Source organism: Megalops cyprinoides, chromosome 13 (genome assembly GCF_013368585.1).
Source record: "Megalops cyprinoides isolate fMegCyp1 chromosome 13, fMegCyp1.pri, whole genome shotgun sequence".
Classification (NCBI taxonomy): Eukaryota; Metazoa; Chordata; class Actinopteri; order Elopiformes; family Megalopidae; genus Megalops; species Megalops cyprinoides.
Window position 1 is genome coordinate 22,898,379 of NC_050595.1, and position 21,004 is coordinate 22,919,382.

Consider the following 21,004-nt stretch of genomic DNA (forward strand, 5'->3'; position numbering starts at 1 on the left):
CTTCACAATCACACAATCATCTGATTAGATTTCCAACACAGTGTGGAAACAACTGGCTGTTACAAACTCACCACTCTAATAATGACGATTACATGACATATCTGATAAGTTACAGCTCTCAAAAAGAAAACTATATCTTTCCTTTTGTATGACTAACTATAGCAGTATCCAAATTAAATGTGACTGTTCCATCCGAATGGTTTAAAAGCACTGGGCCAAGTAGTTGACGTGTTTGGGGCTGCAACATCTACCAGAAGGACTGTGCTTAGCTTTGACATGACTCCCCACGTCAGAGTCCCCAAATCCCTGTCTTTAGCCCCTGTCCGTCTCAGAATCGCGTGTTAGAATAAACAGCGTGAGTCTGCAGCTTATTTTGCAGAAGGTGCCAAACTGTTCAAAGCAGGCGTCGCATTTTTATAGCACACTCATCCCCAAAGTGAAGCCGAGCACGAAGACAGAATGCAGGACAGTTACATAGCAACAATAACTTCCTGTCACATCAGCCAAAACTAACTGCTGAATTAATTCACCCTGCGAAAAGCTGGAAGATTTCAGAGTAATCAGAAATAAAGCCACTGTAGAAAGCTAAAAAAAAAACTGCTTCTTTAGTGCTGATGATCTTAGACAGTCCGACACACGCAGGCAAACGCACGCACGCTCGCGCAGGCACACACGCAGATGTCAGTTGAGGTCGGAAAACTTCTGGATTACTTTCAGAGAGTCTCTTTTGTAATGACAATTGCCACTGTCTCGGGGGTATGGGTTTACAAAGAGAAGACAATCATTTCTTGTTCTAAATGTGATATTTGTCTCTTCTTTCCAGGATTACATAGACACACAGTAGTCTACTATTTTGTACTTGCGAACAGCCTGGAAGATCTTGTAAAACAAGTGTCAGTATCGCTCTATTTTTAAACAATAGAGTCGCTGTGCAAATATGTTGTTACCATTCTATCAACACAGTATCCAAGGGCTGTAATAACATGCCCTTCATGGAGAATTAGTGCACACCTTAGAAGACCTATCGGTTCAGTTGTGTTGTGTGCACTTCAGGGCATGAATGTAACAGGCCACTACATTCTAAAGCACAGTCCATTCATTATAACTGCATATACTCGTTACGGTGGTGACGTTAGGCACCCATCCAAAGCATGCACATAACAGTAATTTGTAAAGTCAGTTATGAGTTTGCTGTTAACTGTTATTGCAATTATAGGGAGCTAAATGTCACTCAGATGCAGCGTATAATTATACATCTTGAATATCGGTGTGTCTAATAACCACTGCATAGTTTCATCGCATGTCGTGTCTTTTCTCAAATTGACCACTGGGTGGCAGTTAATATCTAATGTAAAATAGAATCAGAAATAATTTCAGACATTAAGAAATTGTTGCAGATTACTACACTGATACAGTTCTAGATCCTTCTACGCATGATATATGCTGTTTTAGTTTCTGTTAGCCGACAGTTTCGGCATTGATTTCATTTTTATTTTCCACCCGGTGCTGAGACTTTGAAATTTATCTGAAATCTTGCAAAATCATACCGTCAGATTCCTGTTTAATCCAAGCTTTCCAAAGGCAACTCTTGTCTGACTACAATCATTTCAATTCGGTCAACTACGCGGGTTGATAGTGGCCCTGGTCATCGTTTATTATAGTTTTGTTCCTGGTTGGTTCAGGTTGCTTTCTCACCAGTGGGACCGCACCAGAGTTCACCAGATGATGCGGATCGAGACCACCTGTCTTTGGGGGTCTCGGCAGATTATTTTGGTGCGGACCAGAGTGCGATTACTGCGTTCTGACCTACGCAAACGAACCGAACCAAGGGGTCAAACGCACTACGGTTCGATTCAAATGGACTACAGGCTGCAGGTGTGAAAGCACGCTTAGTCGGCTCTCAGATGTGAACTGTGTGAAGAGAAGGGAAGTAGTACCTCTGTAGAGCCTGATGGTGGCGTTAGTGTCACATCTCGGATGGAGGGTAGCTGTGTTCAGCAATGGATGAGGAATGGTATTCGTAGCCAGAAGGTCGTTAAATCCTGGCACTGCTGTTATACCGGTTATACCCTCTAGAACGGTAATTCACCCCAATTGCTTCAGTAATTAGCCCGCAGATGAACAGGAAATTAGTAGAAATAATATAAGGTGGAGAAGGGTATTTGCTGAGAAGACAAATAAAGGAAACGGTGCTTGTTTGTGAGATTCCTCTGGCTGAAGTAAGCGTGCTGATACCAGATTAAAGAACCGATATTAAAACATATAATGAAAACGTGTCCTTAAATCCAATTTATGGAAAATTGGACAGTTCAGACTGATTAATCACATCTCGTGTATTCCTTATTTTGTGGAGCTCTGGGTACTCACTAAGGTGAACCATGGAAACATGGACGTAGGCCTAATTTTAAGAGCATTGTTTATGATTTGTTTCCATCGGTCGTGCTGCTCCCAGAAGTCATGTGTATGAAGCACATGGTAGTGCGGATGCGGATATAGAGTGGATTTGTCAGCAGGTCATTTTTTCTGTTGAACGCATAATGCAGTATTAGATTCATTTAACCCTTTTTAACAGTCCACGTTTCATCATGCAAGAGGGCCATGACAGCTGATAGTTTCCAGTTGTTGTGGAGGTTCAATCACTATTTAAAATGTTTTCTTGAATGAAATAATAATAATAATAATAATTTTTTCGCATAGGAACTTCCTTTTATTAATGCGAAATTCGGGCGTTAAAAAGAGTTAAAATCTTTTTTGTTTTTAAATAACACCCTCCCAATTACCCACTGGACGACTTTGATTAACGAAGCGTTTCTGTTTTCATTAAATTTGGTCATTACCAAGGGGCTTATCGCATCATACTTTAATTAATAAAACAACACAATTAAAGCATTCTTCATTTAGCGTAAGTAGACGCAACTATGAATTTTTGATAACCATGTAATCCAAACTGTGTACTTTTTAAACCATGGTAACGATGAGACTTTCCCAATCAGGGTGAAGTCATGGCTGCAGATCCAGGTAGATTTATTCTGGTTCAGGAAGGTCTTTATTCCCGCTGTTATCCAACTCATAAACAAAAAGTTGTGTTCGAATATGAGTCCAACAGTTGTAATAGTTGTAAGAGTACATGTCCGCATATTGTGGCACTTTTTATTATTATCGTCAGTACGTATTGGTCATTTTTCATGGTGTTTACTATATATTTGTAGGTCGTTTATTGATTGTCCCTTATTGAGATGCGCGATGAATGTCCTCTTGAAAGGATATTAGAATTAAATCTGAACCTGAATTTTGTGAAAGAGTCGCTAAGACTCTTTTCAAATGATCATAGCTGGAGTCAGAGGACTATCCAAACGAATGGCATCTGATTTAGGATCATGTGGTTTAATTAGAGTGAGTTCGATGGTTGACCCCACTGTGATAAAATGCTGACGTGTATTGATTATGCGCACGGAGTAAAGCCTCGGGACATGATGGGGAAGAGAAAGGCCGTGAGACTGCACAGCCCCAGGGACGGAACAGCAATATCAGGTCAGCTCTTGTGTTTCAGTAATCTCTCATTGTAGCTCCTACTTAAATGTGTTTACGACACCATAGGGTCCCTCAAGACCTCAGTACCAATAATACGCGATTGTAACATCCAAAAGCCACAATTACTACTACACCTACCCTGTGACACCTAATGTGTTACAGGGGAACAGTCATAAAAAATAATGACGGCATGCACCAAACAAGGAAAAAAAATCATCAGGAAAGTGGAAGAGTGGTCACAAATCAAAGCTCACTGACAATGATAGAGGGACATTTAACAGGATAGTTGCTAAAAACGACAAAACAGCGGGTTCAAAAATGACCACAGAACTGAAAGAACATCTCCATAACCCAAACCCATAATTGTACATCATGAGCTTCAAAACTGGTATTTATTGCAGGTCTGACATTCAGAAACCACTTTTTTAAAGGCCAATGCATCGTGGAAGAAAGTGATATTGTCTGATGAGTCGTTTTTTGCTTTTCCTACATCTGGATGGGTTTGTGTTTGGAGAAAGCCAAAGGAAGCCTAACCCACATTGCCTGTTCCCAATTGCTAAACATGGTGATGGATCCGTTAGGGTATGGGCAGCCATCTTGTGGGAGTTATTTGGTCAGATTATTACTCTGCATGGTAGAATTGCAGCCAAGGAATACAAGGCCATTTTAGGTGACCAAGTTTCCAGCAACAACACATGTTATTTCCTCAAGATGTTCCCATATTCCAAGATGATAACACCCCCATACACACTGATAAACAGATTCAAGAGTGGTTTCATTAACACCAGGATGAAGCCAAACACCTTCCATGGCCTCCTCAATCACCAAATCTGAATGTCATCAAACCTTTATGGGATGTTTTGGAGCATGCAGTGGAGAGTAGATTTCCTCCTCCTTCAGCTCTCAAAAAACTGGAGGCTTTCCTTTGTGGTCCAATATCCCATTAGAAACAAAACTAGTGCAACTGCATTCCCAGAAGGATTGAAGCTGTACTGAAGGCAAAGGCCCAGGCCCTTATTAGTTAATAAATATTCATGCATTGATTGATGTTTCCATTGTTTTGTTTTCCCCCTGTACTTTACACTTACATGAAGCCATTTGGTAGATGCCCTTACCCAGAGCGACGTACAGAGCAAAGGTACAAAAGTGCATAGAATGAGATCTTATGAAAAAGACTACATATAGAGGAACAACAGGTCACATTTGGAGGTGGATCTTCAGTTTGCAGTGGAAGATGGCTTGAGACTCAACTTTCCACTATGGGTAGTTCATTCCCACAGCTGTGAGGACCAGAAGGCGCACCCCATAGGGGAGGGAAACTCAGGAATTCTGAGGGTCTTGGTAATTTTCAGATATCCTAGTGGTTAATTTGTGAGTCAGTTATGTTCAGCAGTCATACAACTGCAAACATACAGTGTGCGACCATCTAAGGTAAACATTGAAGAGCTAATTATCATAGCATCTCTTTTGCTATAGCCTTTAATGGTAAATATTTAATGTAGTGTCCACCTTTTATAGTACAGAAGTAAATAGCCATGTTGGCTTGAGTTGTTACATCTTCCACCCAAGTCTGAAACCCACATGTTTCTCTGTGGCTGGAAGCAAATGATAAGTTAACACTTGGTTCTCACCCAAGGGTTGACTCAAAATGTATAATGAGTGCCATAATTAAATCTCAGGCTGAAGTTAAGCTCACCTCATTATTTAATAAGGCTTGGAAAGAGTCCCACACGGTTGCCCCTGTCTCCCTGTGATACCAACTCCAGTAATTAGTTTGTACTTCCTACCACAGCTTCTTAACACTGGCTAACTGTCCAGTGTGTTCACTTATTAAAATCCCTTCCTGTTGAACAGTGGAATGTTTTGTTCTTTTTTGTCTTTTAATGGATTATTTTCAGTCTCATTTTTAAACTTTCCTCCAACTCCCTTCATTGTACACTCTAACTGTATGCACAAAAGAATCCTTTGTCTGCATGGTACGTGTTTTGTGGAAATTTTTAATTGGTCTCTTGGCAATGAAAGGGGTTATCGCTGAAATGCTGTCCAGTAAGGATGGACTAAAGCACTAATACACACACTGCTGCTAGTGTCAGTCCTTCAAGCCAGTTGGTGCCCTACTCTTACACAACAGAGAGGGCCTGCATGTCTCTTGGATGTCCCCAAGGGTGTCCCTGTTGTGGACACCCTTGCACTCCAGCGGATAACACAATTAACACGGTCTCCCTGTATGCTCCAGTCTCCACTGCCCCGCAGCAGCATAACCACAGCACTGTGACAGTAGTTAGCACACACAGACTTGTTTGTGTCTTGCTCTAACATAATAAGAGCTGCTCAAGGGAGATGTGAGGTCTTAGGGCTGGCAGAAAGGCTGGATGAAGTCGTTCACCCCACGTCTGCAGGGACCTGGCAGGGCAGCTAACTCGACGTAGAACAGCGCTAATTACAGCCGAGGAGATGCTTGCTCTCTGCTCACCTTTTCATAGCATGTCAAAGCAAACTGTCATGTTAAACCTGGGGACAGGAAGCACCAGGAAAACTGGGAGCGGGGGGAAGTGTTATCGGTCTGAGCCGAGCAGGAAAAAACAAACCCTGGCCCTTCTGACCACGCTGTATGTCTCCAACAGGAGACATGATTGGTTCATTGAGGGACCCAATTACACTCTTGCTCTGATTCTCTTCTGTAGCAGACTCATGTGCTGTTTGCATATTCAACTCTCTTGTCTTCTGCACTGGACCTTTCTCTCCTTCTTAAAAACATGGTTGGGTGCTCTTCACAAAAGGAACCACTGTTGCTTTCAGGTACAAGAAGTTCAGACTGTTGTTACTTTATGGCACAAGTCTAGCTTTTATTATATTAAATGCTAATGCTTTTATGCTAACGAATATATCTACTAGCACTGTTCTGTGGTAGTTCATTCTGTCTGTTAGGGAAAAGGGCATGTTTCTCTCCTTGCTCTGTTGTTTCTACACTATTGAATTCCCCTGAGGAATCTCACATTGATGTATGAAGGGAAATGCCGGGAATAACACACACCTCATTGCCCTTTGTGCATTCCTCTTGGAATAATGGGGGCTGAACACTGTGAGCTTAAGCTATAAAGATGAGTTTCCATTGACTCGTTTTTATTGAATGCTGAAATGATGGTCTGGTTCAGCATGAGAATGGTACAGTTTGCATTCACTGTCTGCCCTGGAGGCTATGAAACAGCAGTACCTTTAAACAAGCTACAGCTGCATTTATTGTTATTTTATGGATTTAGAGATATCCTCAGTGAACTGCTGGGGTTTGCAGTTTAGTGGATTGTGGTCTATTCTAATTATGCAATGCCACAGAATTCTTACCCATTCAACAATTTGACAGGACATTAAATACAGTCTGCATTTCACAGTCACCATGTGCCATGGTTATTTACCTTTTTATTTCAGTTTTGTTATGGTTTTTGTGGTATTAGTTAAATACTATACTCTTCATTAATTCCCTATTGATTGCCTATATCAGGAGAGGGGTCACTGGTGGCCAATCGTCTTGTGGTTTCATTTCAGGACACAGTGAGAGATGAAGCTATCTGAGACATCTGAGCAACACCCTTGGGCAAGGTACTTAACCCGGAATTGTTTCAGTAAATATCCAGCTGTATAAATGGATAACATGTAAACATTATCACCTCAGTAAGTTGCTCCGGATAAGAGCATCTGCTAAATGACAATAACATACTGTAATATTAGACAGATACTTCATTGTGAGCACCCATAGGGTTGTGTCATATCCAGGATTCTCTGCAATAGGTTGAAATGACCCATAGCTGCCGCAGTTCTACGTCATTAAATAAAAGCATCTCTTTTTTGTGCTGGAAACCTCATTCAACTCAACTCCATACGTCTCTGGAGAGTCACTGTTAGGGGTAAATCAGAAAATGATACACACCTTCTTAACATCTAAGACCACAGCCTGTCTCTTAATGTCCTGATGTTAATCCCAGCAAAACTGGGGACCTACTCCATTTAACTGCACTGTACATTGTACCTTGGCATGTCACAAACAAAAAACTTTGACTGTTGACTATCACAGCATAATTTTATATTCTTTGTCATGTGACCTGATTTATGCAGGGAGAATCCATGATTCATCCCCATCCCGAGCATGATGGATGTGGCTGTGGTAAACAGCGCTTTGACCACTGCTTTTAAACACTATGGGCTACAATGGGCTAATGGCCAGTCTTTCTGATGCCCCCACAGTGTGGCTGTTCAGGGCCACCTGTCTGTCAGAGTCCAGACTCAGCTTCCAGTCAGTGGTTAGTGAATAGGTGCTAAGAGTGAGGAGGAGGACCCAGAGACTGGCACGCAACAGCACTAGACCAAGCAGGAGGCCACTGGGGGGAGGACAATGTGACACCAGTCTACCCAAGGCCACGCATACAGCATGAGCCCACACGCACCTGGACCAGCTCTCAGTAAACACAGCTGACAACAAAACAAGGACAAGGCCACCCTTAACAAAACAAAACTGAAACCGGCTTCACGGAATCTGACAGCTTTTCATTGCTACCCTGAAAGCTTGCTGTTACAATAGCAGGCACACATATTACATGATGCAACACCTTAATTTTTTATGATGCAGTCAACAAATGCTTTCAATAACTAATGTTAGCTTGGTCTCAACAATGTTTGGAGACAGCTGGTTTGTGGTACATTTATGATAAGCTTTGTTGACAAAAGTGACTCAGTAAGCTGTTGCTAGCCATTGTTGGTTTTGTTATGCCTTCACTTCTACACAGTGAAGTGCCACTAAACTGAAAGAGAAAACTTTTAAGAATTTGCTCAACAATTTCACAAGTAGACTTTGTCTTCCTTTATTTGTTCCTGAGATCAGTAAATGAAAAATTGTTCATCTTGGTAGCTGTTTGTCACATTGATATTATTATATAAATGTACTGAATGAGGTCAGAGCAGGAACAGCAGGCAAAATGCTAACATTTACTTTTGAAATATTCATTTTGAATAATCATGTGCATTGATGTCACCAAAAGGAACATGGAAACCTCAAAGCAAATACATGAATTAGACTTCTTGATTTTCATCAGCTCGCTTCCTTTATTTGGTCCTGATATCAGCAAAGGAAATATTGTTCATCTTGGTAGCTGTTTGTACTGAATGAGGTCAGAGCAGAAACAGCAGGCAAAATCCTGACATTTCTTCATAAAATATTCATCTTTAGTAATCATATGCATTGATGTAACCAAACAGGAAATGAAAACCTCAAGCAAATACTTGAATTGGGCTCAATTTTCATCTATTTACTTGGAATTTCAAACTTGCCTACGAACATTTTTGGTCAAGGTTAAAACAGGTATTATGAATTTTATTTCACTTAAATGTGTTGTGCAATAAATAGTCTATGATGTCTCCTGCATTTCCTATAAATAACTGAGGTATCCTAGTCTGAACTTGCTAATGAAAGTTGGTTAAAAATAAGATTTGTTGAAATATTCACACCTATGAGTATTCCAGCATGGATTTAAAATAATAGATCCCAATAAACCTAGGTGTCAGAATTAAAGATCTGAATCAGGGTAAGGTGAGGTGATTGATACATTTATTTGTGTTGCAACCAATACATACATGATTTGTGTTTCAACATTTTCAGTGATGTAACATACACAGTTATGAGCAATTCTTTGCAACGATGCAGTTAGATGGAACAAGGCATTGAATGAGAACAGAAAAAAACCAACAGGCATGGCATCTTCTGCCTGTTGTGCCCAACACATATTGGACCTGGAGCAACACTTGATGGCTTTGGAGGTTGAGGGGAAACAGTAGCATTCAGGCAGGCGAGGTGTCTGTCTTGCCGTGTGCCTTTGCTAGGTGTGGCAGTGTTCGTGCAGGGGTGCTGGAGGGAAGCATGGGGTCTAGATGCACTTAAGGAGGAAGGCGTTGCAGTTGCTCCTTCTGCCGCAGTCACAGAGCTTCCCAATGCGTGGACCCAGCCTCACGGCACAGCGGTCCCCGACCCCACACTGTGTGACAGAGAGAGACAGAGAAAGGGCGGGGGCAAAGCAAAGCATTATTTTCCAGTGGTAGATTTACAAGTTAGCCTGTTCAAAACATTGACATGCTCAATTAAATTCAGCTCCGTTCAATTTTATTTGTGTAGTGCTTTTTACAAGGGGAATTTGACACAGAGCAGCTTTGTAGAAATCCTGGGCCTGAACACCCAAGAACAAGCCTACAGCGACATTGGTGAGGAAAACTCCCTAGCTGAAAGGAAGAAACCTTAGGCTGGACTCAGCTCAAAGAGGGAATCCACCTGCCTGAATAAAGGAAGCAGTAATGAGGAAAAGATCCCTGGTGAATTGCTCAGTAACCAAATGAGAAAAGCACGCAGCTTGATGCCAAATAATTAAAGGTTAGTTAATTAGCTGGATATTTTCAAAGGAGGGATGGCTGACTGTTTTAAATGTTTATTTAAGAATCACCTTTGCTAACAAGCATTAATTCCATTATCTTGATAGGCTTTTAATTGTTTTCCTGCCTACTTCTAGCTGTTGGCTTTGTTAATTGGCTGCCTGATCTGCATGACTGGCTTTAAATTGATGCTGCAAATTAGCATTTAGAGTATTTAATATTGCATGATCCCTAAGAACAAAAATTAAAAGTGCAAAATGTATTAACGTCCAATCCCACTCCATCATTCTAAGGACAGCCAATTAACAGAGTTTAAGCAAATGTCAAAACTAAAGGAAACAAACAACAAAGAGACACCTGCAAAGAGACAAAGGTCAAATGAGGGAGTTGGGGTCTTTTCCCTCTTTAATTTACTTTAATGATGGCGTTTAAAAACTATAATAACAGGAGATGTCTGAAGACTGTTTTTAGGAGCGGACAAGTGACGGATGCGCGATGGACCCACCAGCGGGATGCTCCCCCTCTTCTCAGTAGACGGCAGTGTGCTCTGGAACTTCCCCAGCAATTCCTCCATCGCTTCCACCTGGGCGCGGATTAAAAGTTTCGGTGAAGATGTCAATATTACAAAATTGACAAGTTTACTGCATCTGACGATAAAGGAGATAGCTATGGATGCAGAAGAGAAGAGCATTTATATTTTACGAATGTGGCGCTTCATTAATTTGATGGACTGCAGCTTATGAGTTTGTCTTTAATCCTCCATCACCAAAGCCAGAAGTTGTGCTGTTTGTGTTTATGGTAACAAAATTTAATTCCCAGAAATAGGATCAAAACACCCCCGTTTAAAATGGATAACGGTAAGTTATCCTGGTTCACTTTTGTGAATTTGGCAGCAGCTCTTCTACTAGACACTGAACTACCTTAATACTTAAACGATGAGATACCGTAAAAGTTGCTTGACATCACTGGTTACTGTTACTTACGAGTTCTCGCTCTGTGGAAGCAGGGGATTTCTTCGCTTCGTATTCCTCTGCGGACACCTCGCGTGACTGTCCGCCGCACATGACGGACATGAGGCTGACGCACAGCAGACCCAGCAGCATCCCTGAGCTCTCCATGGTACTAAGAGTTGTCAGCGTGCGTCGCCTTTTCCTGGTGGCACCTCCGTGGCACGGAATCACTCGGAGTTGGAAGATCAAACGGAGGTCGCGAAACCCTTTAATGAATAAGTGCGGCCACGTTCTTTGCAAGACTGGACAAAAACATGCCCCTTTTATAAACAGACAAGCCCCGCCTTCAAAGCCACCCCTTAAACTGTTAGGGCCCTAAGTCGGAATTTAAATATCGGAGATTCCAAATAGTATACCATTTTTATTCTCTGGCGTAACAGACTTTCGCTTGTCGGTTGGTATTTATCTCATATTCAATGATATTATCTCTTAAGAGCTTTACTTTATTGTAAAACCTGCAGCACTTGCTTTTATTTCCATTTTAGTGGAAAATGGAATATGATGTAAAATGTCACCACTTTCATTTATATCCCAGAAAAGTCAAAAATATATATCCTTGCACCCTCTTTTGCATTTATGTCTTTGCTTAGTACTCCTTCAGAAAAATCCCCAAAATTAATTAACTTCATCTAAAATGTGATCAGTATCTGTTGAATTAAAATCATATACAGCTATAGCTATTTGTTTATAGCTACAGCTATAAACAAATATTTATAATTACTGAAAAGGCTTTAACCCTCAGTATTGAATCTCTGAAGCTGTTTCGTACCTGACTGAAATTTAAGTGACTTTCGACAGCTCAGTAGTGAGATTGGGGATAGGTTTAATTGGAAATCTCTGCAGGAATGCCCTGGGGTCTGCAGCAAAACTGTTACGACAGTCATGTAGAGAGTCATTGGATTTCAGTGAATCATCAGATTTTGTTGTGAGGCAGTTGGACATGAAGTTTGGCATCTTCCTGCCTTTCTGTCCACCCCAGAACCTACTGTTAAAGGTGTAGGATACCATCACTGAAAATTATGTATTAAACTTTGTAAAATCTTTGATTAACTGATAAAAGCTTTTCATAGGTGAATGGCCGTCTTTATTACTTCAAACCTATTGGACTCTGCTGAGGCAGACTGGCTCTTCTAGTACACAATCGACTTCACTGATGGCCTTCACCTGTCTCTCCAATCAACAGTTTTCACATCATCTGGAAAGAAACTGCTACTAATATTACCAATGTTCTCTAACAATACCACTCCCCAAACTGGAAATGTTTTATATTTGTCCTTGATACCCTGATGAATACTGAGTATGCATTATTTTACAGTTTTTGGTAAACACATGTTAGGGTAGGTCTGTATATATATATATATTGACAAAGAACCATGAAACAAAATGAAACAGAAAAATATAATGAAGAAAGTAGTATAAGGGCCAGCTAAGTCCTAATAAATTCAAGCCACAAAAATGCAACCATACAATATATTGCTGTAGTTTATTGATATGAGCAAGGAATATTTAGTCATTTATGTGAAGTCACATGAGGTGCTAAATTCTGGTTGGGTTTTGGTAAACTACTATGTAAATTCAGAAAAGACAGGGGAACTCATGGGTTTGGGGTTCTTTGGTCCTTTGGATAGAAATTTGTTTGGCAGAGGGTGTACATGTATGAGCAAGGTCACAGAAATGTTCTTTGCCCAGTGTTATCATGAGCCTCGGTTTCAGGAGCACCACAGTGAACCATATGTCCCATTTATTGTGTGTGTCCAGGCTGCTCTGAGTTCAATAGTTCACACCCTTCATGTAAGTAAATAGGCACAGTTCATCTTGATAGTTTGTATAAAGCTCTATGTGTATGCTTGTGTACCTGTGCCAGCAAGTGTGTATTTATGTGTGTGTGTGCGCGTGCGTTGATTTATTCATAACTAATCGGTATAGTTAAATTAAGTTTTCCTGCAGAGTGCTTTGGTTTTTCTTTTTCATTTTCAAGACAGTAGCCTACTACAGAGAGAACAGCCTGCATGTTTATTCAATGCCCTTAATTATTCAGTCCCACACAACTCTCATTGTTTTGTGCATTGTATGATATTATCATGGAGTCACATGTAATTTAATAAAATTTACTGTTTATCTTTAATATTTTGCGTGTTTAATTTAAACAACAGTTATGACCTTTGTAAGCAGGGTCAGCATCCTTCTGAATATGAGGTTCCTTAAAGCTGTGCAGCCAATAAATACAACTGTGTAGTTTGTCATGGATGAGTAACATAATTCGTGTTTTATCTATATTGCTTTTCAGATAAGAAAAAAGTTACACAGGGACTTCCTCTGACAGAAAAAAATTGTGCTGCACAGAATTCTGCGGCATGTTACATTTCTTCCGAAAAATGAACGGGTAAATTTGGGGAGCCGCCTACAGTGCCCAGCAGAGGGGGCTGCAGCTTAGGTTTGCTTTAGTGACTGTTGATGGGTGTTTCCTGAACGCATACTTTAGGATTTAGGAAGGAACACACCCAGTGACATCAGTAAGGTTGGAGGAAAAAAAAAATCTTACACGGACGCTGAAGTGTAGGAGCAAGGGGGCCAGGGGCGCCTTCCAACATCGCTGTTTTCTCAACTTTACACTCGAAACTTAAATTAAGCAATATTCACGTAGTTGTAACTTCAACAAGTTAGTTTCATTGTGGAGATCTAACCGGATCTTCAGAGAAAATGTCAACTTCAGACGAGGCGGACGGGCTCCGGCCGCGGTATGGGTGTAAGTATTAAAAAAAACTTTTTTCTTCCTCACCTAGCTAGCTTAGCTAACAGGCTAACGATTCACCAAGTGGAGAAGGGATAGTTTAGCAATTGCGATTATAGAATCGAATGCAACAATCCAACTAATAAGTTTGAATTCCACGGCTTAGCAACTTGCTTTAGTTTTTCATACTTTAAATTTCTTGGCTTGCCGATCAGGACGGCGTGGTAAACCACACTTCCGTGTTTTAAAATTATGAGTAGCCTACATACGTTTTTATATTACATAGTACGTTTTTGCTTATTTATATGGGTATTAATCGGTTATTGGGGGACTCACTACTGTCAGTATGTATGTGAAGAACCATCCAATCTCTTTCAGGAAACTAGTTAAACACTTTGAGTGTGAAAGAAATATGATAGGCGTGATCTGTTTATTTCCAACATCTTGGCATCCGAGCCTCCTCTAAAGTTATAGAATACGGAAAGATAATGTTTATAGTCTATAGCCGATACAGACGATAGCAGGTGAAATTCAAAGATTTTTTCGTACTGTGGGGATGAAAGTTTTGAACATATAAACATGGAAGTGAATCAGACTCCATCGTAGTCATGACCTTACCTGGCAATTCATAAAACCATAGTAATATTTCTACTGTTATTCTAGTACTATTCACAGAAATCCCCTAATAATGAATGGCGACTTGCATCATTGGAAAAGCATTTTCACTTTTTTGCGTTATTATTACAATTATTTTTTTCTTTTTTGCATTTTTGTATCCTTCAGAAACTGCTGTCACTTTTAAGTGGCGTCATACTTGAATGAGCAGACTAAGAATACCACTCCTTGCAATATGGAATGAGGCGGTGTGATAAATTGGCACAGAAGTTCGCCTTTTCAGACAATTATCAAACCAGCAGCATTGCACGCGAGTGCTTATATTTAAATATTATCTTGAGGCGCTTCCGATATAGTTTCTTGAGAGCAAGTCCTGTAAAAAAAAAAAAAAAAAAGTGCTGCTAGTTCTTTTCCTGGTGTGATGGCATTGCGTGTCATAGACACACTCCATGGCTAAGCGGCTGGCAACAAGTTGTCCTTTGTAATGCGCGCGCTCGCTTCCACTGTTCCTCGACCTATTGCTGCACGTGGAAAAAATAGTCTATTTCCAGCGACTTTACTGTGCAGGCGGGAAGATATTTCCGGTCTGGTTAACCATTTGGGGTCTTGCGCAAAAGTACATTCTGACACTTTTCATGCAGTGGATTCATTCGCAGACCGCCCCCCCCCCCCCCCCCCCCCCCACTTTCTCATAAATGTTTCCTTTTTAATAAAGTGGTCATCGAGGCTGTGCAAGGTTCCCTTGGAGCAGATAACAGTTCCAGGAAAACTGTCTGTTAAACGCAGCTTCCCCTTCAGCAGATTTCATCGAGTTATCATTACTGCTATTATGAAGAGCAGGCGTTTGGGAACTTGCCCTGACCTAAAATGTAACTGTTTTGATTTATTTCTGTGAAAGATTGTTGAAACCTACAGAACTTAAATAAATAATGTATGCAGGCATACAGGGGTGGGTAAATGTCATATTTAGGATTGTTTGTTGTGCAGTCTATATACTGCACTAATAAGGATGTGTCTGAAATTAGGAAATTGTTTTGCAAGTTGCATACAAAGGCATTCTTGTTTTCAGTTATTCAAAGTACACAAACCATAAGGCCAGACTGAAATAGAGCTCTAAAAATACCAATGCTTCAAAGGCAGCAGCACAGTATTAAAACTCCTTGTTTCTTTGCTCCTTATTCTTCCAAGTATTTTTGTCCTCGGCCTCTTAAAATGTGTTGAATGATGGCAAGTAGGCCTACCTCAGTCCATAGCATATCTTAATCCCACTTTTCCCACAATGCACTGCTGTAAGTGCAGACAAACATCCAGATGACTTTCAATAGACCTTTGTAAATCATCTCAATATGTGAAACATGCACAGGAATACAGAGAGAGCCAGAGGGCTGGAACCGTGGCCAAGTTATGCAATCTGAAAAGACAGAATATGTCAAGCTCTGAAAGACCAAAAACAGACTGCAGAAACTGAAATTTGAAAACCGAGAGAGATTGCTTATTTGATTTCATGCATATTCATTAAAGAAGAAATTTGTGACATTTCTGAACTTCACAGGGCAAACATTTTAGCAGCAACAGTGAAGCATGATTACAGATGGCATCCCATGTCACTGTATGCTGCACCATAGCAAGCAGCAGAAAACTGTTGCTCATTTATTTTAAAAATGTTGCCCTGGTGGTTTTGTTTTGTGTGTGTCTTCTTGTGTGTGTTTTTGTTCATTAAGCAGCTCTCTTTCTGCCTGGTTGGCATTCTTGGATGTAGACAGGCTGGGGATTGTATCACTTAGTGTGGGGGTGATGCACTTCTCACAGTACATGTTCTTCTCTGATTGGCCTCAACAGCCAATGTGACACCTCTAGGCCAATCACTGATGAGAATAAGGCAGCTTGGATGTTAGATGACGTTACCTGAGTTGTGTTTTTCTCTCCAGCTGTCCTGGATGGAGTGGAGCGCCTCACGGCGGAGGAGATGGACGAGCGACGCCAGCAGAACATGGCGTATGAGTACCTCTGCCACTTGGAGGAGGCCAAACGGTAAGGGTGGACAGGGGAGGAGGGCTAACTCTGAGGGGGCCAGTGAAGGCAGGGAGGGCATTAAAGGGCACCAACAGCGTTTTGCTGGGGGAAAAATGAAACTTTATTTGAGAATTTACCTCACAGTGATCATTATTCTGGACATTTATGACTGTTTTGAGCTTGAAGTTACTTTCAGTTTCCTTGCAAAAGGCCAACAAAGTATTCAAAACTGAACCCCAGGGAAAGTGTTTAGTTGGACACACAGCACCAAGCACGCTCAAAAGCCAAGTGACCTGTGCTGGCCCGCTCTCTAAATGCTTGGGTAAGCCCAGCAAATACCCCCTAGGTTTTACTTATTACAGAACCACCCTGGGTGACATTAAAAATGAGTCATCCCAGAGTCTGCAGGATTAAGTCCATTATTACTGTGAGTCATTCAGTTTCCCCTTTATGTGAGAATGCAGAGGTAGAGCTCTGGAGATGGGTCCAGTGAGGAGCACCTTGTGTAAGACAGGCTATTGCATCAGCACTTAAACCTTCCGTTAAAGGAGTATTTTAAGAATGTACGGCATACTCTGACTTTCGTTTATGGCCTTATCTGTGTTGCGCCTGACTGAGTGTATGCCTGAGTTCTTATGAGAACTGCGCATGTGTTTGATTGATTTATTTTGAGTAGCCAGTGCAGACTGACATTGTGTTGCGTGTTGAATTTGATTCATTCGATGAGGCAAAGTTGCAAGAGACTTGTGCTGCTGTACAGAGGTCTGGTCAGCACAGACTGGTCTGTCCTGGGCTTCAGGTTTGCTATCCAGAGTGATGCCCAGAGGCTGGCTGGGATTGCCATGTCGAAGGGCTACCGGGAGAGTGGGAATCTGCCTTCAGCGCAGTGCACTGGTGATTCGTTGTTTGGAGGTTAAGTCAGGGAACACCAAGCACATATCAGTCACAAGTCAAGGTGTCATCCAGTCACAAGGACCTTATGTCACCTCTTGCATGTTGCTGGAAATTAGCAGGTATGTTGATGGTGTTTGATAGCTGCTGATGTTACTGTTTAATGACCTGACTTCCACTGCTGATTCACGCCTTTCACCGCCCGTTTCTTCTTACTGGGTGTAATATTTTGCACACATTTGCCGTTCCTTGGTAAGGCCAGTCTTTTAGCAGTGTTCTATTCTTCCACTTGCGTGCCTGTGTCTCAGTCCCTTTCTTTCCCTTTATTCTGCTGTTTGTGCCAAGGTTGCCTTTCGAGGCTGAGACTGGAGAACTTTCCTGTGTGGGGCAATAAAACCATGCAGCACTTCACTTTCCCTTTCCAGTATTTTCCATTAGCCTCAGCAATATTGTTGCTAGAGGGATTTTTATGCAGCCCTTTTGTCACGGGCTGTTAAGATTTGCTCTGATTAAAGCTTGTTCGGACAGCGGTGTATTATTGATTGTGGAGCACTGCCGCTGTTTTTAAAATTTGCACTGTTTGACATTAGAGGATCAGGCATCTGTTGGTAGTGCATGCTCACCCCTCTCTCTCACACGTTCCTCTGTGGGCACAGACGTGCAGGAGGAAGGAGTGATTGCAACAGGAAGTGAGTCAGTCCCTGCTGATCGCAGTATCTCACACTGTTGCCGTGGAAACCCTGGGTTGTCATGGAGATGGGTTCCGGTGTGTTTGTCTGAGTGTGTGCGCGTGTATGTGCGTACGTCTGTAGGGAGGTTTTGCTGCACGCAGATGAATTGAGGTGTCTTGTCATGTGGGAGGTTATCACAATCCCATGATCTGTTGGGTCCCTTTCGTTCTCACCACAAGCTGTGCTAAGTACTACTCCTGACCACTAACACTGTAGTGTTAACCCTGTCACCTCATCACCACTGCACTGAGAGAATGGCATCAATGGTCCTGTCACCTCACCGTCAACAGACTGAAACATGTGGCCCTGCACACTGTCACCTCATTATCGTGGGACTGACACACTGCGTTGTTCATCCTCTCACCACGTCACCGCCGAAATGAAACACTCCAGCATTCACCCACTCGCCTCAAACCCACACACAGACAAACCCCTCCCCGTAGCTCACAGACCTTGCACAGTGTAGCTTCCTGAAATGCTTCTAGCCTGGTCTCTGTGGAATGCGAGGGACATTATTGATCTTGGGCAAGACGCTGCGTTATTCTCACGGATGGGAGTCACTGTTGTTATTGTTCTCTTAAATTGCTGTCTGATTGCTTCAGGGAAAGTTCCGCACAGGTTGAAGGTTTGGGGAGGAATGCCAGTGTGGCGGAATGCTTGGAGGGCGCGCTCATGCGGAGCGCCTGGCCCTGTGGCATGATGGGAATGCGCTTCCAAGGTGCGCTGACGTCACAAGGTCCGCCCGACTGCTCTCCCTTCAACAGACAACAGCCCTCCCTCCCCGGGCTCAGACTGCCCGTGAAGGGGGCTGTGTCGAACGTGTGACAGTCGTTGGACTCTGCATTTTTTTTTAATGAGCGCCGTTGCTGCAGCTTCACCGCAGGGTGCAGGAGGGCTGGTGGCGCAATGTACGTGCGCTCGGCCCGCCGTTCGATGTCTCTCTCCGCGGCATTCCGGAGCCAAATGCAAACAAGTCAGGCCCCGCTATCGCCTCCCCATTTCCATGCCTCGCTGTCTCCCTTCTCCTGCAGCTCCCTGTTGTTTGCGCTGGATTTTCATGGTATCAGGAGAGGCGCGGGAGACATTTGAATAGTGGCTGGCTTTAATCTCTCCTCCTGTCAGGTGCAATTTTCTCCGCAGCTGCTGTGAGCTTCAGAGCTGAATCTGCCGCATCCCCGGAGCCCTGCCGGAGCGGAGCTGTCAAAACCTGGGAGCTAAACAGACAAGAGAACGTGTTTATGGAAAAAAGCAACCTTTTTGGGGGAAACGTTTGCGCAGTCAGATTTTGTTCGGAGGGGAAGAAAACTGCACCCCTGTCATGATGTGGTTTTTACAGCTCTTAGCCAACTCCATTTTTAGTCTTTGCATATCTAAATGTTTTGCTTCTTTGTGCCAGCGCGATAACTGTGCGAACCAAATGTTTTTTTATTCTTATATTTGTATCTATCAGCTCTTTGCAGCACTCTCATGGGGAATGCAGCCCAGCATGTTCCAGGGACTATATTTGTTGTTGCACAAAATAGCTGAGTTTGCCCTGCATGACATCTCCAGCACTGTAGATCCAGGCCAGAACTTTCCGCCGTCTGGGTGAAGGCATGCTCTCTGTCCCCCTGACCGCCCCCCCAACACTCAAATCAGAAAGGATTGCTTTCAGCTCTGTTTGCAGTTGCCTAATAAGCTCCAGTGTAGCCTAATTTCGCCCCCTCCTCCCTCTCTCCTTCTCCCGCCATCTTTCCCTCCACTTTGTAAGTCAGAGGAAGACCGTTGCAGTGTGGGCTCTGAGCCCATGGCCTGGTGTCGCCCATATCTTTGTACTATCTTTTAGGACGATGAACGTTGAGGTCAGAGGGCCATTGAGAGTTGTTCAGGTGTGTGTCTCTCAGAGGATGTGAGTGGCAGTATGCAATGCGACACCACTTTCCCAGAGCTCGTGTGGTTTCCCCTCTGTCAGCTGCGGGGCTGCAGGCCCTGAGAGTAATTGCAGATAGGCCTCATTTACAAAACTGCTAAAACGGGTAATGACAGCTTTAGCACTAAGGGGTTGATGGTGGGAGGCAGTGTGAGTTTCTCGGGGGGAGGGGCTGGGTGCACTTTAGCACTAAGCTGAGTTGCAAGGGAGAGACAGTTGGACAGCCTGCTGAAGTGAGACTCTGCTTGCGGTCCAGTTAAGGGTTTCCATCTTACAGCAAGTTGTCAATCGTGAGTAGCTCGGGGGAGGTGCCGTGTCCTTGGAGGTGGAGTACTGTGAGGAGGATACGTGCCTGAAATCTTACTTGCCCGGCTCCGCTTCCTGACTGAGTGCGCAGAGTGTGGTCGACTTGTATTTATTTACCACAGCATCGCAGGCCTTTCACCAGCGCTATTTCTGGCATTCTGGCACGCACCACGCAGCGGCACACAAGTGCCTGATAACCAGTGCAGAACTGGTCTTTTCACAGGGGAAGCTGGTCACGCCCAGTGTTCTGAGGGCTGGATTCTTCAAGTGTGTCACATACTCAGGTGTTTTGACAGAGGTGTAAGCAGTTGCAGAGAATCTGATCAGGTTCGTTTCAGCCAATCCAGTGAGGTGCACCGTGAACAAATTGGAGTTGTCAGGCTCATTTTGAGCAAGTTGTGTGTGTGTGTGTGTGTTTGTTTTAGGGAAGTTAACTGTGTATGGTATATACCCTGTGGAGCTATTCAGTTTTTTTCAAAAACATTTCAACATTTATATTCCCACATTCACGGTTTTGATTTTTAGGTTAACAAAACAGTGTAGCGTTTAGCCTTTAGCGTAGCAGGCAGAGTGTGCCTGCTGTCAAACCGCTGAGGAGATTCTTTGACAAAGTGCCTTTGATGGAACTTTCTGGAGCTGGGCTTGTGTGTGATAGGCTAAGAGGCCTTACTGACTGTTTACGAGTGTGTGACTGGGTGCGAGGGCTTATCGGCTGTTTGTGAATATGACGGGATTAGAGGGTTTATCGGCTGTTTGTCAGCACGATGTGATGAGAGGGGTTTACCGACTGTTTATGAGATTGTCTGTCACTTCCCCCGCCCGCTGACAGTGTGTGTAAGAGCGTGGCGGAGTGCAATGG

The 21,004-nt window shown here is 42.8% G+C and overlaps 2 protein-coding genes across 2 annotated transcripts in view; one reads left to right on the plus strand and one right to left on the minus strand.

Annotated features, from left to right (window-relative positions):
* Nucleotides 1–9,331: 9,331 nt before the first annotated feature.
* On the minus strand, nt 9,332–11,167 carry cartl (cocaine- and amphetamine-regulated transcript-like). Its single transcript, XM_036543137.1, has 3 exons — nt 10,923–11,167; nt 10,445–10,522; nt 9,332–9,551 (listed from the first exon to the last, which is right to left on the minus strand). The coding sequence occupies exons 1-3, from the start codon at nt 11,055–11,057 to the stop codon at nt 9,444–9,446; spliced, it is 321 nt and encodes a 106-aa protein (XP_036399030.1). The 5' UTR covers nt 11,058–11,167; the 3' UTR covers nt 9,332–9,443.
* A 2,316-nt stretch (nt 11,168–13,483) lies between these two features.
* Nucleotides 13,484–21,004, plus strand: part of iqgap1 (IQ motif containing GTPase activating protein 1) — a 36,868-nt gene continuing 29,347 nt past the window's right edge. The window contains exons 1-2 of the mRNA XM_036543235.1: nt 13,484–13,695; nt 16,224–16,326. Of these exons, the coding sequence (XP_036399128.1) occupies nt 13,650–13,695; nt 16,224–16,326 (149 nt within the window). The 5' untranslated portion in view covers nt 13,484–13,649. The remainder of the gene's footprint in view (nt 13,696–16,223; nt 16,327–21,004) is intronic.